At 36.7% G+C, this 18015-nt stretch overlaps 1 protein-coding gene across 1 annotated transcript in view; it reads left to right on the forward strand.

The window, feature by feature from the left end:
* synrg (synergin, gamma) overlaps positions 1–17265 on the forward strand; it is a 95079-nt gene extending 77814 nt beyond the window's left edge. Inside the window, exons 16-17 of the mRNA XM_048612352.1 lie at positions 15863–16486; positions 17081–17265. Coding sequence (XP_048468309.1) covers positions 15863–16486; positions 17081–17265 — 809 coding nt within the window. The remainder of the gene's footprint in view (positions 1–15862; positions 16487–17080) is intronic.
* Positions 17266–18015: the final 750 nt, after the last annotated feature.

An 18015-nucleotide genomic window follows, 5' to 3' on the forward strand; every position in this document is an offset into this window, starting at 1 on the left:
TCACAGATGCTGCCAGACCTGCTGGGCTTCTCCAGCAACTTTGTTTTAGTTCCTCATTTACAGCATCTGCAGTTCTTTGTTTTTATTAAGAAACCAAATCAGTTGTGCTGAAGACATTCAGTGAAGGTTTTAAAGTCAGTAGGGAGTTAGGTGGATGATGTACTGTTTAGGCAGATGGATTATGACCGTGGAAGTAGGCATTCTTGTGAAGAATAGATGTGATCCCTAAGCTTAGTTCTGGGCCAAAAATGACGTATTGGTCTTGCATATCACAAGGCTGAAAATGAGCAAGGAGCTGAGAAGGAGATGAATTTTGTCAGTAGCTAAACACAATGGCCCCAGTGTATTGTTGCTGGGTCTTAGATGGTACTTCCTCATTCTTGACTTTACGCTGTACAGCTAGCATATTTTCAGTCAGTTGTTTGGAATGATAATAGACCAATAAAGTTGACATGTGGAAGCTGTATTTGCAGATAATTCTTCAATAGTAATATGTAACTGGGGAATAGGAGGAAGCATGAATAGAATACCCAAAGGAATTTACGCAGAAGGAGAAGCCATAAAAGGAGATGGACCAAACATCCACTCAGCCATCATTCCTATCCTTACCCTGTGTTTGTTCCCTGCTTCCCTAGCGTTTTCAATTTAAAATCCTCACTGTCGCCTTCAGATAACCCCAGCCTGTTTCTTTAAGATCTCTCTGAAAGCCTATTGCTCTCTATCTTTTGTGCATTCCCATTGTCACAGTTTCAGATCCATGACAGCCTTACTCCCTGGAATTCTGTCATTCTGGCTTGTGAAAGCCTGCTCAAAATGCATTTTTATAACCAAATGTTAAATGATCCTTCCTAATCCCATCCAGAGCTTAGAATCTGATTCTTGGCTATTTTAGTTGTGAAACAGCTTTTTAAAAAAACAAATCACGTTGTAAACAAATGCAAGTTTTGGGCAGAATCAAGGCTTGGTTTCTTAAACAGAAGTGTTGACTGATCCAAATTGGAAGAAAAAAGGAGCAATATCAGTAAGCATAGGAGGAAACAAAAATAACTGAATAAGTAGCAGCTGGGATGAAGGGAAGATGTGAGAGGTCTCATGGGAAGAGTAAGATAAGTCCGGGAAAGGCTATGTAGGTTATTGGAAAAATTGCTAAGCATTTCAAAGGGATTGAAATTGGGATGAACTTGGAGGAAGCATATTACATATAAAGTGTCAAATAAGGAGCCTTTTGGTCCTTCAAGCCTGCTCTGCTTTTTGATGAGATTATGACTGTGTATGATCCCAGCTGATGTTATTACTAGACAAGTTTGATCTGAAACAGGAAACTAAACTGATCATATACTTTTATTTATTTTGATTTTAACAAAGTGCTCTCTCACTGAAATGTAAGCTTGCAGTGCTGTAGATTTTGCTTTAACAATATAACTGAAGTTCATTATAAAAGAAATGAAGATAAAATAGAATGACCCAAACTATCTACTGAAAATGCCAAGATTTTTAATCACACAGCAAAGTCTAGTTCTGTTCATCCCAAAATAGATATTTATAGATTTTCAATCTTTATAATGAAGTGAATTAAATTAGCTTCATTGTCACATGTACTTGAATGAGTCCAATGAAAAATGTACAGTTGCTGAATTACAGCACCATCTCAGGTACAAAGGTACTCAAGATCAAATTCTTAGGAAACAAAAAAATTAGAAAAGTAAAGAAATAAATAGTCCAGCATTATAGGTCATAGGAACAAATTAGAAAAATAAGGAAGTAAAAAGTTCAAAATATCAGTCTTTCTGACCCCATCCATGAAAAGAAACAAAAAACCTTTTGTATAATACCCAAAACATCACTCGAGATAATCTTAACAGAATCCCTGTATCTAACACTTTGGTAGGTTTAAGTAACTTGTGACTTCAGATTTTAAACTGGAGCTACAGATAGTTTCTTCCTTGGAGCTTTCATACACTTGAGCTTCAATGTACTCAGTTTAAGTAACCACCTCCAGGTTTATCTGGTCTAGGACTATCACTAACTTTCCACTCTAAAGACCTAACCCGTTATGTTTCTCTTCTCAGGAACAGAAGTCAATACAGTCATACAGTCAAGGACTTCCCAGCACTGCCTCACTCAAAATCAAAGGGAAACAAAGTCTCTCTCTTAGTTACGGGTACTTCCGTTATGCTTAAAATAATTACTCAGATGAACTTTGAAGCCCTATTATTCATAATGTTGGTCAGCAAGCAATCTGAATTTTTTTAAAAGTCCACAGAAAAATTCTAATGTCAGGCCTTAAAACTGTTTTTAAAATAAATCATCATAGCTGCAGAAATGTTTACAACTTAATAGTTAATATTAGACGCAAAAAATAAAAACCCACCTGTTACTGACTCAAAATCAGAAATCCAAGCTTACAGCAACTACTAAAAATGTACATATATATCCCACAGTAATCATCACAGCTGTTAATATTTGCAGCTTCATCTCTATTTCTCTATTTTCCTGGCTACCCTCAGCCTATAACCTTTGATTTCCTTCTTAGCGCGAATCTTAGCCTTAAAAATATTAAATGACCTTGCCTTCATTACTCTGTGGGGAGGACAATACCACAGATTAATGACCTTCTGAGACAAAAAAATTCTCCTCATCACCACCTTGAGACCCCTTACTTTTAAACTGTGAATCCTAGTTTAAGCCCCTCTATAATGGGAAATGCCCTCTTCAGCATTTACTTTCCCTCAGGATCTTATGTTCCAGTAAGATCACTTCTCATTCTCCTAAACTCTCAGTGGTTACAGGCCAAATCTGCCCAACTTTTCTTTGTAAGATGAGTTCTTCATCCAAAGAATCAAACATATAAACCCTGACATTTCATTGCCTTCGTAATCACTTGCTGTGCCTACTTACTAGCTTTTTATGATTCATGAACCAGGACACCAAGATTGCTCTGTACCACGGAGTTCAGCAATCTCTTTCCTTTTTAAATACATACCCTTTTGTATTCTCCCTGTCGAAATGGACAAGTTTCATGTTTTCCCACATAATTCCCCACCTGCCAATTTTTTCCCCACTCACTAATCCTTTGCAGATTACTTTGTTCACAACTTAGACACCTACGTATCTTTGCATCATCAGCAAAGCCAGCTGCTCAATATATACCCTTTTATTTAAGCCATTGATATTGATTGTGAACTCTTAAACTCCAACACTGCTGTCTGTGGTAGTCCACTTGATACAATTAGCCAACCTGAAATGACCCATTTATCCCTTGTCAACTAGCCCATTCTCTATCCATGTTAATATCTTATACCCTACACCATGAGCTATTATTTTGGCAAATAACTGCTGTGGCACCTTATCAAATTCTTCTGAAAATCTGAGTATGATTTAGTTTGATTCTGTAGAACAGGCATGTTTAATTTTTGGATGGAAAGACATTTTTGAGCTGCTTGTGCTCTGTTTGGGAGGTGAAAGTGAGGGGTACAATATAGATTAGCCAAAGCGTGTGGATGTGATTTTGGGGTTATCCTTACTTCCAGCTGCAGAGACAAGTTAACCCCAGAGAAGAGATGTTGATACATGTGATGATCTAATAATGGATGACCAGACTGATTATGTGCCCTTAAGTGCTTAAATTTACGATGAAATCTGAAAGAGACGGGAATGAATACAATTGATTAGACCAGTTAAGATGATTGTAATTTTGGAACAAAGGAGTATTCATTGGAGAAGCTTGAGGATGGTTTAGATGGTGGTCAAAGATGATCCAATTAGTTATGTTTGCAGTCAAAACCTTTTGAGGTATCTTGTATTGGATGGCAAATTTGAGGCATTGGTTTAAGTGGAATATGTATGTGCTGAATTGGAGTCCTTCTTAACAGATACACATTTTAGTAACATAGGATAGGAATAGGAACGGGACTGGGGCAGTCAATCTGTCAAACCTGCCCCACTATTCGATATGATCGTGGCTAATCAAACACTTCATGCCTTTTACCACCCCCTCCTCTTAACCTTCTACACTTTTGGTAATTAGAAATCTATCAATCTGTAACTTAACATATTCAAATGATGAGCTTCCACAGACCTCTGTTGTAGAGAATTTCAAAGATTCACAGCCATCCAAATAAAAATATTTCTCTTCATGTCAGACCTAAGTGGCACCCCCTTATTTTTAAGTTGTGCCACCTGGCTGTAGACTCCAACCAGGGGAAACATTATGCTTACATCCACCCTGTCTATCCCTTTAAGTATGTTGCAAATTTCTTTGAAACTCTACAGAGTACAGGCCCAGTTTTCATGAGAGTCTTGAGATCTCCAGTCTGGTGAACTTTTGTTGCATTCCTTCTATGGAAATAATATGTTTCTTGAGATAAGGAGACCAAACCGCAGAATACCCTCAGTCTGGTAGAACCAAGCCGCTATAAAATTGAATCCCTTTGCAATAAAGACTAACATTGCATTAGCCTTCCTAATAGATTGCTGCGTCTGCAAGTTTGTCTTCAGTGACTTATTGATGAGGATACCTGGTTGCTTTGTGTATCTACACTTCCAACCTCTTACCATTTAAGAAATACTCTGCACATCTATCGCTCCTACCAAAGTGGATAACCTCACAATTTTCAACATTATATTTTATCTGCAATGTTCTTGGCCATTCACTAATCCTGTCCAAATCCCCCTGAAGCCGCTTCACAGTTGCATCATCATCTCAATACATTGGATTTGTATCATCTGAAAATTCGGAAATATTACACTTGGTTCCCCATCTCAAAATCATTGTATATTGTGATCAGCTGGGCCCAAGTACTGATCCTTGTGGTATCAACTAGTCACAGCCTGCCAACGTGAGAATGACCCATTTATTTCTACCCTGTTTTCTGTCTGTTATCCAAGTCATTAATGACTGCCAGTACATTACCTCCTATTTCATATACTTTAATTTTTCTAGCAGGTCTCCGGTGGCCTCAAAGGCCTTCTGAATGAAAATCCCAGTATACTCCATCTGTCAGTTCTCCTTTATTGACTTTGTGAGTAACATCTTCAAAAAAGTCCCCAACAAGTTCGTCTAATACAATTTCCCATTCACAAATCTATGTGGACTTTGCCCAAACAGATTGCTGTTATCTATGTCTATTTATCATATCCTTTATAACAGATTCCAGCTATTACTTTACTTCGAATCACCTTGTCTTAAAAAGCTAAAATGGGATCTAATATATTGTCCTCGTAATTCAGATTATTATCTGAAGCATCAGATTTATTCACCACTTCTAATCCAGTCTGGTCCAGTGCTGCAAGTAAAAGCAACAGTGAAATAGTGTTCTTATATGATAGAGTGGCATGTGGATGTGCAAAATGCTTGAAAAGTATAGGGAATGAATGGTGAATTTAATAGGGAGTAGGGCACAAGAGAGCAGAAGTTATTTCGAACAAAATTTTGGAAATATTAAGGTTTTGTAATTACTAATAAGTGATGTTGACCTGTGCATTCAAAATAGCCAAGTGATGTAATCCTTTGTGCCAGTACTTTGTTTTCTTCCGATAACTGATTTTGTCAGTCAACAAATGAGAATCGGTTGCCATGACCACAGTTTGTAGAAATGTATGTAAAAATTTTTTTGATATAATTGGTCATTACTTACAGTACAGCATTTCTAGGACTTTAGCAGGTGATCGGCAATGCTGACTAGATTTTGCATTCATTCATCGACATATGGAATTTGCTACCGTAGAAGGCCAGTCATTGAGTATAATCAAGAAAGAGATCGATAACTTCTTACATATTAAAGGCATCGGAGGTGTAGAAAGAAGGTGGGAATATAGCATTGAGATAGAGGATCACCTGTGATCATGTTGAATGACTGAGCAGGCTACAGAATCCAGTATAACTGCGCTTGTATCTAATTGACATGCACATTTTATACTGTTCCCAGCTGTTATGCCTTCCCAATGGTAGATGAATTGTCATAAACACCAATATCCCTTTATAGGTGGAGAATTTTAATTTCAGCTATTGAACAAAAAATAATTAGGTTGTCAGTCAACTTATTTAGCCTACGGACAAACACAGATGCCACTTTACATTTTTGGTCATTTTGATTGTATTCAAGGGGTCAATAGGGCTTCCAGAGCCCACCATTTTACTTAGGTTTTGGACCCTCTGGAAGTAGCTGTGTTATTCTGTTTACAGTTTTAGAGTTATGTCTTGAAGATAATCCAGTATTAATTGTCGGACCTTGATCTATTGGAGCAGTGTTCATTTTCACACAAATTAATGTGCATTAACCTTGGCATTATCAGGCACATGTGCCTCATCAGTATGTTCCTGAACCATTTTAGCAGCATTGTTGCCAGAATGAATTGTAATAACCAACATCAATCTGTTAATTAACTTAATCTGTTCCTGAATTTGTAAGTGTGAAATATTTAAGTGTCAGTTTTCAGCTAGTTGTGCAGGTAATAAATTTGTTCTTTTCATACAAGGTACCTTAATCAGTTATTCCGAATAAGTTGAACCCTTTTATTGGGATGGGGAATATGTGGAAAAAGATGGTGTTAGTCTTGTTCTGTGCAAATTACCTTTTTTTCAAAAAAGCCTGCATATAGATACAGCTAGATATTAGTGGAAAGATTTATAGAATTTGGTCTGGTTGTTTTATATGAAGGAAGATAGGATCTTCAAAGGAAATTAAGTGAGAACTATGGATGAAAAGCAGTTGGAACCTCCTCACTTGCATAGTTTTCATATTTTTAAGCCTTTATGTATTGATCAGTGGATTCATGCCTGGCAGAATTACACATTTGTTTAGAGTTGTGAATTAAAGGTATAAAATCTTGAATGTGCCTGCAAGCATGATAAAAATATGAGTTAACTCATTAATACAATTTGAAGAATAACTCTACAACATAGGAACAGGGACTCTTTTAAATGAGATTATGATTATACACTGCATTTAAATTAACTTTTTTACCATAATCAACTTTATTGGCATATTTATTTAAATTTCCATTTTATCTTGTTAACTATATTGCTTCATACAGATTACTGAATAATTTAAATTTCTATGACACAAGTGGCTGAATTATAAGCATTCATGTTGTATCTTCCTTGGTGAAATGGTGAAATGATTTTTCAAATACTTGCAACCTTATTTTATTTGATGTTGTGCAAAATTCCATAAGAGAATTGAATTACAGATTCCTTGCTGGTGATGAGGCTATAACTACGTTGCAGAAACCTTGTCTTTGTTTTTCAGAATTAAGTCAGTGGGATATAATCAATAATATGTTTATCCATCAAAGATAAGATTATTACTCATTTCCCAAACCAAAGATCAATTTGCCATGTATGATCACTTTAATTTAAGAATGTGTGCTATATGGTGATTTGTTTAAAAACTGAATTTAATGAGCTTCAGCATATTTCATAGTGGAGACCTCTGGAAGCTTAGAGATGCTGCCATCATACTTTAGGCTTTGTGGTGAAATGTTTGTGAATTTCTGTATTGTGATTCTTTCTAAAAAAAAACTGAAGAAATTTACTCCTTTGTAGAAATGTCGACAGAAAATAGCTTTGATTTGATTTGGCGTTATGCTTTTAAAGAAAAAAAAATGAAAGGAAGGCTGGTTGGATTATTAATTGATCTGTGTATCTTCTCTATTTGATCCAGAAGATGCAGGAATTGCCCCTTGTGACCTTAAAGAGACACTTTAAGTTTAAGACACATTATGCTTGAGCAGCCGAATGATGCCTTTCCATATAGTATCATGGCCTCATCTATGAAAATCAGTAGCACCTTTAGCCTACTGTGAACAGCAACATTAAAACTGAGATTTGACGCATTGTAAAATATTTAATACATGAGGATTATCTGGTTCAAACAAGTAACATTTTAAAAGTTCAACTAAAGGAAATACTAATAGTGGATGACACTTGAAGTGTCATCAATTGAAGCACGGAACCAATGGTTGGTGCATTAGCCTTGCTGACATTTGGTAAAATAACTCCAAGCAAAACATTTTTTTCATACAGTTGTATTAATAATGGAAGAGAAATCAGATGCTGTAATTTGTGAAACTACCAGGCTATACTGAGGGCTTTTATTTAAAGACATTTTAAATTGGAACAGTGAAAAGTTTATAATCAAAGGACTATTAGACCCAGGGATTGCAGTTTTGTGAAAGTGCTGCTTTTTGAAAACCAGTTCCCATACAAGAATGATCCAATAACTATTATAGTGACTTGTATTGGTTTATGCTTGCTTGAATAAAGGAGTTTGTTTCTTGACATAACACAAAGTAATCATGAGCCTTAAAATCAAAACATTTCTGAGAAGAAAGACACCCTGTATAGTCCATTGTTTTTATGTTTGAGAATAATAAAAATAGAACACGCACTACTTGATATATGACATATTTACTTCAGTTCATTAAGACATATTGTGAAAGTAAATCCCATAATACTTACTATGTGTACTGAGTTTACACACCACTTTGACTGTGATTATTAATATGACATTCAGTTGTGCAATTGTGGATTGATTATATGTGAATTTTAAAAAGTCTTGTTTACACAGCCACAATGCCTGAATGAATTGAAACAACAGCATTTGATTTTGATCTGACTACTGGTTTCAGTTATAAGTTACATTTCAGATCCTAAAGATTGACAAAATGTGAATAAGGTGTAAAATTAAAAAGGCCCACCATGTGAAAAACATTTAAAATTCTGTTCCTGGTGGATTAGATTGAGACCAGTCAAGCAGAATCCCTCAATTATTTCAAAACAAGCTGAAGTATGAGTGACAACAGCAGCAAATGCAGGAGAGAGAGAATTGCCAGCAGTCGTGGGGCTTGGTATCTGCAGTAAAGATGAACACAATATATAAGGGGTCTCAAGTTTGACTGGAGAGGAATCTTGGCAAACATTGTTAATAGTAATCAGGCTAAACCATATTTTCATCATTTGGAGGACACAAACTGAAGGTGCTCTCGTGGGACTAAAAGTAAATTTTATGATATGAGTATAATGAGATACTTGCATTTATTTATGGCTCCCTTTATTTTATTTTTGATATTCATTTCAGAGGCATCTCTAATTTGATGAGATGTTGAATGTAACATGCCCGTATGATTTTCAGTGTACAGCCTTGTACTTCTAAGCAAACAACTTGGAGACATAGTATAGACCAAGACCTAAGTGAATTTGCTTTAATCTGATTCTTGGACTCCTGTTGGCATGTTGTGCAATTCGGTCTCAACTTGCTTTTAGCGTGAAAAATGCCAATTATTTGGTCTGTCTTGTAACATGTTTAGACTGACACTGTTCATTTTTATTGCAAGGGTTTATTGTGCTCTGCCTGTGTTTCACATTCGAAATCACTTAAGGTCAATATGAATAACAAAGGTTTAGATATGTTAGCACCAAAATACATCACGAGACAATCATCCATTGAATCCTGAGCAGTAATTTGTTTTCCTCCAATTAAAAAATTCTATCTTAGTGAGACTTTGTTTTAGAAAGAAATTCTACTAATTACTACTAAAATAAAATTATAAAGTGGTCTATTCTAAACGGGTACAAAATTAACTTAACTGTGCTGAAAATGGGATTTAAATTCATTTTGATCACATTTCTTGGTTTCATGTCCAACTTCTTTGTCTAACCAAAAGTTCTAGAAAACTTCTGTCTCAAATCAGCTTTGCTGATGATTTATTCCTATACAGTTGAGTCAAAATAAAAGAATACCTGATGCAAACATAAAATTCCACTTTACACTATGTATGTAGAATTTCTGATCAAAGTCTGGTTTATAACAATGTATGCCTGAAATCAATATTTGGTAATACCTTTAACAAGATTCAACTGCATTCTAACAAATTTATCTAACTGCTTTTTGTATTGATGTGCACTCTCTTGTATAAAAATGCTTAATTCTTCAAAGGACTTTCTATTTGAATCTGCTTTCTTAAGCTTTTCTTTCTGTACTTTGCTCTATTTGCATGTAAATCCTAATCTGTATTTTAAATAGCTGTATCTCTGTAATGTATGAGTACTGCATATAGTATTTTCTGACATTTTTTTCCTGAAGTGGCATCTTGCTAATAAACGTTGATATTGGAATATTTGATGGTGTAATGTCATGTTGACTTGCCCGATCTAAAAATGCCCACAGAAAGTAGTGCGTGTCCTATTTATTCAAAATCGTGCAGGTGCAAAAATAATTTTTAATTAGAGTGGACATGTGATGCACTGAGACATGTAAAACCCACATTTTAAAAAAATAATAATTTTGTGATAAGTTCCAGCATTGTTTGGTCATATCAGACTAAAACGTTTTAACTAATAAAAGATCTTGCACACCATCTTTGCCATAAGGAAGATTCTTTCAGCTGGAATTTATATCCCTCACTGATGTTTTATTTCAACAACTGTTCTGTTATTGTTAGTTCCTTTTGGTGTGATAATCATAGAGTTGTACAGCACAGGAACAGACCCTTTGGTCCAACCAGTGCTTGCCGATCATAATCCCAAACTAAACTGCCTGGTCCTGGCCCGTATCCCTCCAAACCTTTCCTTTTCATGTACTTATCCAAATGTCTTTTTAAACGTTGTAATTTTGGGTTAACCTGTTGATCTGCCATGAGAGTGCTTGTTGACAAATCTTCTGTGCCTGCATTCGTGATCCATTCTCTAGTGTTTTCTCCTTTTGCTTGACTTGCCATTTTTCTCTCTCTGACTCTGTATCTCTCTGGTTTTCATTGATTTTGTCATTGTCATCAAGAAAGGAACAGAAAGGACATCTTTCATTCCACTTTCTGTCTCCCTGATGACAACCTCACCCCACTTCTTTCCACGTATTACACCTTGCGTGCCACCCATTGGTTTACTGATTAAGTCAGCTTGTGCTTCTAATGATTCTCATTGCTAGTTGTCTCCTTGAAGCTTTCATTTTTGACCATGGTTATCTGTCTGATATTCTGTAACATCTTATTGTAATTGTGCTCCTCTTTGTGAAGTGTCATGGGCATTGGGTTTTCTTTTAGAAGTGAAATGATGAGGCAAAAGGGTGATAACACTTTTTGGAAGTGGTTACTAGGTCCATGTAGATGGAAGCAGGGGATCAAAACCAATCCGGAACTGCAGTATTGCACAAGTGAGTGAGAATGTGTCACTTGGGTTTGAGCGAGGGAATTGGAATCCAAGAGGGAGGAGAGCAATCTGAAGACTACGCCTATTAGTCACCAGAGCTTTTCTATAGTTTAGTTGATTCAGAAGCCATTCTCTGACCAAGCCAAAATGTAGGGGTGATGCAGTATGGGATAGGATGAAGGGCTGGTACTCAGACTCATTAAGAAAAGAATGTTCTTTTCAACTGTTCCGGTTGAGAAGGATTGGAGGAATTGGTCATTAACATGGAACTGGAAGGGAGGGGAAGGCAGTAACCAAACTTCAGGCATCAGAAAGCTGAGGACTGCTGCTGCAGGGTGTGCTTTCAAACCGAAGAGAGCGATTAGGTTTGGGCATTAAGCTAGGCAGAATACAGCAAGCACAGTTTGCAATGGAGAATAGAGAGAGTACAAGACGAGGCCATGAAACTCAGAAGATCACTGAGAATGGGCCCCTTGTAAAGCTGTAAACCTAAATAACCACCACAATGGGGCAGTAGAAATGGAGTACTTAATGTGGACAACAGTAGAAGGGAGCAGAGGCAGAGCATGGAGCAGTAAGAGTTTGCCTATCAGGGAACACAGCATAAGCAGTGTGCAAACAATCTGAGATTGAGGGGTGAGTTGGAACTGTCAGACAGACGAAAAAACAACTGAAAATGCATTTCCAGTGATCTGGTTGATCCATAGTGCCATATGGTTTTCACAGATAAAATAACTACATTAAAAGCTCACAACAACATTACAGTCAAGTAAATTGACAGGCAAGCATCTTGGTCAAATATTTGTTGCTGACAAATCTCAGGCATTTCTTAGTGATTTAGCAGATATCCCATGTTTTAACAATAATTTTATTAAAATATGATGGGCAGGGCATATATGTGATACTTTACATGATGTATATATTATTAATATGCCTAATTAAAATAAGTGGGTTAGAAATTGCATCAGGGAGCTCTGACAGTTAGTTAGATGTTAGTGTGACCTGACTTTGGAGTGATCATGCTTTTAACATGCTCATGAGAGAAAGCTTCATGGCAGAAAATATCATTTCGATGTTATTATTTATTTTTCCAGCTGGGTGGCTATTAAACTTGAAGCCAAGCATTACTTTGCAACATGTTATATAACCATTTGTTAAATGCATACTTTGTTTTTTGATTATAATTTATCTTCTAACGTGTTTAAGATTTTCCTATATCCTTCCAAATTATCTCAGTGAGTTTGGCAACATCGAAGACTAGTTATCAACATCTCAGCTTTTTCTTTACCCCACATTGAGTAACATAAAGACAACCTTGGCATCCTAAGATATTCTCAGCAGCCTTCCTAGTTTAATGCGTGCTTTAAAGATGGCTTACTACTTTGCATTGGCATTGACGTCTTGATCTCTGCACTATGCTTGAAAGGAAGTGCTGCCAAGTGTCCCACAGAGAAGGGCAAATCTGAGTGTCCCTAAGTTTACTTTGAGCACATTATAGCATTCAGTACAAATCTGTAATGCTGGGGCCATGAGACTTGATTATCTTACTAATTTTAATATTAAGTACCTGGTCCAGGAGACATTCCCATAAATATTTTTTTTAATGTAGAGCAGTAATTATTCAAGTTCTTCTATTATTAAGTGGTATAAATTTGAGTGTGTAATGGAGAAAATATCATTTTTTGATTGGATTTAGCATGCTGAATGAGTTATAATCAAGTTTGAGATAAAGGAATTCCATCTGCCTGGCTTAAAAGTAATCTCCCTGTTTCTAATTTGAGGTGCAGACAGTGATTGGGTTCTGCAGGTGACTTTCACAATATCAAATACATGCTATTTTACTCAGTAAAGACTGTTACACACATCCTTGACAATTAGCAGCTGGGTCGTACTTACTGAACATAGGGGCAGGAGTAGCCCATTCATCCCCCGGAGCTGCTCTGCTATTGTAGGTCATGGCTGATATCTACTTCAGTGCTATTCTTACACACTATCCCCATATCCGTTGCTGTAGTTAGTTTGTTGAAATCTATTGACCTGCGTCTTGGACAAATTCAATGACAGCCTTCACAGCTGTCTAAGGTGGAGAGTTCTAAAGATTTCCCAGCCTCTGAAGAAAATACTTCACCGCATCTGAGTCCTAAATGACTTGCCCAATTCTGAGATGGTGTCCTCTGGTTCTAAACCCTGCCCCTGCTCAAGCCGGAGGAAACGCTCTTTCTGCACGTATCCTTTAAGAATTTTGCATATTTCAATGAGAGAGCCTGTCATTTGTCTGAACTGTCGAGAATATAGTCTCCTCCATATCTTCTCACTGTTCAATCCCACATCACAGTAGTTGTTCAGGTGAGTCTCCACTCTGCACACTCTATAAAAGGTATAAGCTACCTTAGGCAAGGAGACCAGAACTGAACACAGTAGTCTAAATGCAGTCTCACCAAGATTGTACACCAATCAGGAATGTTTATTTTGTGCTTCACCAGTGATAATTATTTCTGTCTGATGTTGCAATTGCTCCTTCATCCTGAAGAATAAGGAATTTGGAGAGGTTGGTGGAAAGAGGTTATATCTGGCCATCGTTGTTTTGTTGCTTTGAGATTCAGTTGGAACTGTTGTTGTGGAAGATTAACTACTAATTAATATATTCTCTTTCTTTCCCATTGACATACTTCTGTTAATTTCTTGTTAAATGTTTTGCTGCTGAATTGATCAAAATAGTTCTCCACCGAGTATTGTCAAATCTTAACCAAGAAGGAAACCCTGACATCAGCAAGTTCAATAATTCACCTTCTGCACTGCTGACCAGGTGTCCAACTTGCTGTCTCTATTTGGGGCTGTATCAGGTCCAGGCCATCCATCTATCCAGAAATCCTAAGCTACTAATATCAAATATCAAAACAATGCATCAACTATGTTCAAAGCATTCAATCTTGAAACAATGTGGACTGTAGCTGATAGCCAGAGGGATTTACTTTGATAAGTCAGCTATTCTGCCATAATTTGATGTTCCATACAGAAATGCACCTGTTTAAACATATAGGGCAAGCCATATCACTGGTTTATTCAAAAGTACCTCCAGGTATTTATTTATGATTACTTGAAATGTTTGTGCAGAGAGAAACAAGTTTTTTTTTAAAATAATTGATAAAATTGAAGAAGTTAAGACACAAGAAAGATCCAAGAACAGATTTAAACTAGGGAATAATATTAATCATATCTGAATCCAGCTTATGCTTATCTTTGAAGAATTGTATACAGCTTTTTGATACTTGAATTGTTTATATCTCATGATAAATGAATGTGATAATTACTGATGCGTCTTGAGATGAGCACTCATTTTAAATGTTGACAATGAGCGTTCTACAGGTGCAATTAAAACAAAATGTATTTTCAACTATAGTGTTCAAAACAGTGTAATTTTAAGCTGTTAACAGTAATAGTCATTGTTTACCTATGGAGTGGTAATTTTGGTTTCAGTGCAGCTGTTGTTGATTTATTTTGACCATCCCTGTTGGCAATCATCTTGGGGCAGATTTCAGTTCAGATCTCATCAAGCTGCTCTTCGGCAGCATGTAGCAATTGTTTTCAGGCTAATCTCAGTACCATCAAAGACACCGTAAAATCACGTCTGACATGTTAGAAATTGAATCATTAGCAATTTTTTTTATAAAAAGTAGATTTCAATGATTTCCTTTGATATGAGAGTCTGGATATCGCATTGACGATCTTAGAAACAAAACTGCAAAAAAAAATTCATGCAATGAAATTTATCAGATGATCTGCTTAGAGACCTGTCTTATTCACACTCCAGCTGACTGATTGGAGATGGAAAGATGGGCATTTCCTTTCTGAACGGAGCCACTGATCCTTGCCTTTATCCTCAGCCTGGTCAAGATCAGACATTAACTCTGTAAATATTGCTTGCTGCTCTATGCTAAAGAATTCATGAGCTCCACTGTTTAGTCACATCTAGCTAATTATGATCTTTGCTGACTAAATGCAGTAAAAAGAGTCTAAAATTGTCAGAATTTGACCATTTAGAAAATTAAATTCCTTCTCAACTTGACAAAATGGAATATGTTGTCAATCTTATATTTTGGCTTTTTGTTTCATACTGTCATGGTCTAAGGTATGTGCAGCATTCCTAAAAGTTAACAAGCCATGCTTGTCTTGTTGTGGAAGTAAAGGCAATACATGCTGGCTACAACTAGCGGCATTCTTCAGCTTTACAGAGCTAAAGTTGACTGCCAGATCCACTTTAATGTCAGTTTGGAACACCACAATCTTTAGCATAGATTGCAGTCTAGGCCTGGAGCAACTTAAAAGAGAAGTGGCATTTATCTGAACAGGACAAATCAGTCTAACGTGAAAGGATTTGCCTGCTAGATTAGCCGAAAAATAAACGTTGGAACTGTGCCTCAGCCATAACAAAAATCCTAATTGGTTTTGACATTTTATTTTAATTTCTTAGTGCAGATATCTGCGATGCTTCTGAAAACCAAAAAAGACTATGCCGGTGGCTTTGCGTGCTATTTGAAATGAATTAATCTGTTACAATGCAAATAATCAGTAAGAGAGTGTCGCTACTGATCAGTTTTAGTCTTTCTTGTTTATTTTGCTGTACAGTTCATTACTTTTAATGTCACTTTTAAATTAAAGCCTTATTTTAAAATTCAAGGTTCAAAGTCAATGATCCTAATTCACTGTTTCTTTCAGATATGGATGACTTTAAATTTGACCCCTTTGGTAACTTCAGTAATGGTTCTGCAGTGAGCAGTCTAACCAGTTATGATTGGTCTGAGAAAGATGATTTTGGCACCCAGATGAAGAAGCAGCCGCTGTTCTTGCTCAACTCTGAAGGCAGCTCCTTGTCCTCCACCTCAGTGCTTCAGAAGAAAGAGACCTCTTTCGGCAGCTCCGAGAACATCACTATGACAACTGTCTCCACGGTAACAACATTCTCAGCCGATGATGCAAGTTCGCAGCACAACTTTGATGCTTTTGGAGACCTCAAAGAATCTGCAGAACAGACTGAAGAGAAAAAAGGAGGTGGCAGTGATTTGGGGGACTTTGCAGTTACTTCATCCAGGGAGGGACAAACAACTAAGCCTAATGAATCAAACCTGGATGAAGCAGAGCAAAGGACTGCAGTCTCAGTCACAAATGGGGTATCTTCTGAGGGGACAAAAACTGAAGTCTTTGATGAATTTGGAGAATTCCAAAGCGAAAAGCCTAAAATTAGTAAATTTGATTTTCTTGTGGCTAGTTCCCAGGGCAAGGTGAAGTCCAGTGAGGAGATGATCAAGAGTGAGATGGAAACCTTTGACCTTTCAGTGCAAGGTACGTATGGACAGCATGTACTCTGTATTTATTGTTTATTACCACTTTTGATTACTTAGCCTCAAGGTTGGCTATTGCAATAAGCTGTTGTTGCTGAAACAATATTTGGGGGTTACAGTGAAAATGGTTATGTTTATAATAACCAAAAGCAAATTTAAAAACAATAGTTATAATTCTATTCACAAAGAGCAAAATGAGAAAAGAATGTAAGTCAGCAAGGACATGGGTGCAAAATCAGCCAAACTTGAATATAGTATCCAAAATGAGCAACAGAGTTTTTGATGAACTGAAGTATACAGAGGACAGATTGTTGATGGGCAATATTATGGGAATGGAGTTTGTGATGGAGGGGTTGAAAACATATGAATAAGGAGCAGAAGTGGGCCTCAGCCCCTCAAACCAGCTCTACCATTCAATAAGATCATGGCAGATCTGATTACTTCACATACCACTGTATGGGATTCATTCCCTGTATACAGGATTGGAAGCTCCATTTGATGCTCCAATGAGATTGCAAGTATTAATGCTTCAACTGAAGACAGAGGAGTCATTGATCTGTCCAGTTCAGTTAAAGTTTTTTGTCTTGTGTTTTAGCTAGAACACGCTCTGTATGCATCACAAATCTCAACAGTCTATTGAAATCCAACAATTTTTTATATATTTCCAATGACCATTTTAAAATTTTCAGTAAAAGCCATTCCTCAAGTAAAATGTTTTTGTCTTCTAAATCTTCTCTAAAGAGAATGCTTGCTCTTCAGACTTTTGACACAGCTAAGTGAATAGGTTAGTCTGTGCAAAATATTAGTACTTTCGGAAGAGATAAATAGTCAAATGGTGGCTGAAATCTCAGGAAAATTTTGATCTACATTGCAGTACAGCAGTTGTGTTGTAATCTCAAATTAACTGGTAGGTTTTTAAATTCCAGGTTGCTTAATTGTGATGATATAGACATTAGTGCTGAATTATTAAAATGCCGTTAAATGCTGAACCTTGTTAAACACCAGTTGTTGAAAGGTTGGTTAGGGTCCAGGCATACAGTTTTAAAGCTAGTTTTTTAGGAATTTTCAAATTGGCCTGTTCAGGGATGTTATTATGCAGTGCTGAAACAGGTGGGACTTGAACACAAGCTGCAGGGCTCAGAGGTAGGGACACCACCACTGCACCACAAAAGCACTAAAAGTTTTATTTCAAATTACAAATGACAAAACTGTAATGTATGTCTAGATCCAATTCTTACCCAATTTTTTTTTCTCCCTCCTGTTTTTCATATTTGACAATCAACCTGTCCAGTCTATTATGCAAGGTGAGACTTGAACCTGGGTTTTCTGGCTCAGAGGTTGAGACACTACCACTGTAACCACAGACCCCCTTTCCTACCCAGTTATTTATTGATTAGCAGGTAACCATCACCATTTGGTATCTCACCCCTGTCAGACTCTACTGGATGATAATGAACCTTTCATCCTGAGGAGGGAGGAATTTGTATTAAATTAGTCATTGAACCGTCTATTGTGAGAAGTGGTCTTTTC

Source organism: Rhincodon typus, chromosome 26, assembly GCF_021869965.1.
Source record: "Rhincodon typus isolate 14 chromosome 26, sRhiTyp1.1, whole genome shotgun sequence".
NCBI classification, from domain to species: domain Eukaryota; kingdom Metazoa; phylum Chordata; class Chondrichthyes; order Orectolobiformes; family Rhincodontidae; genus Rhincodon; species Rhincodon typus.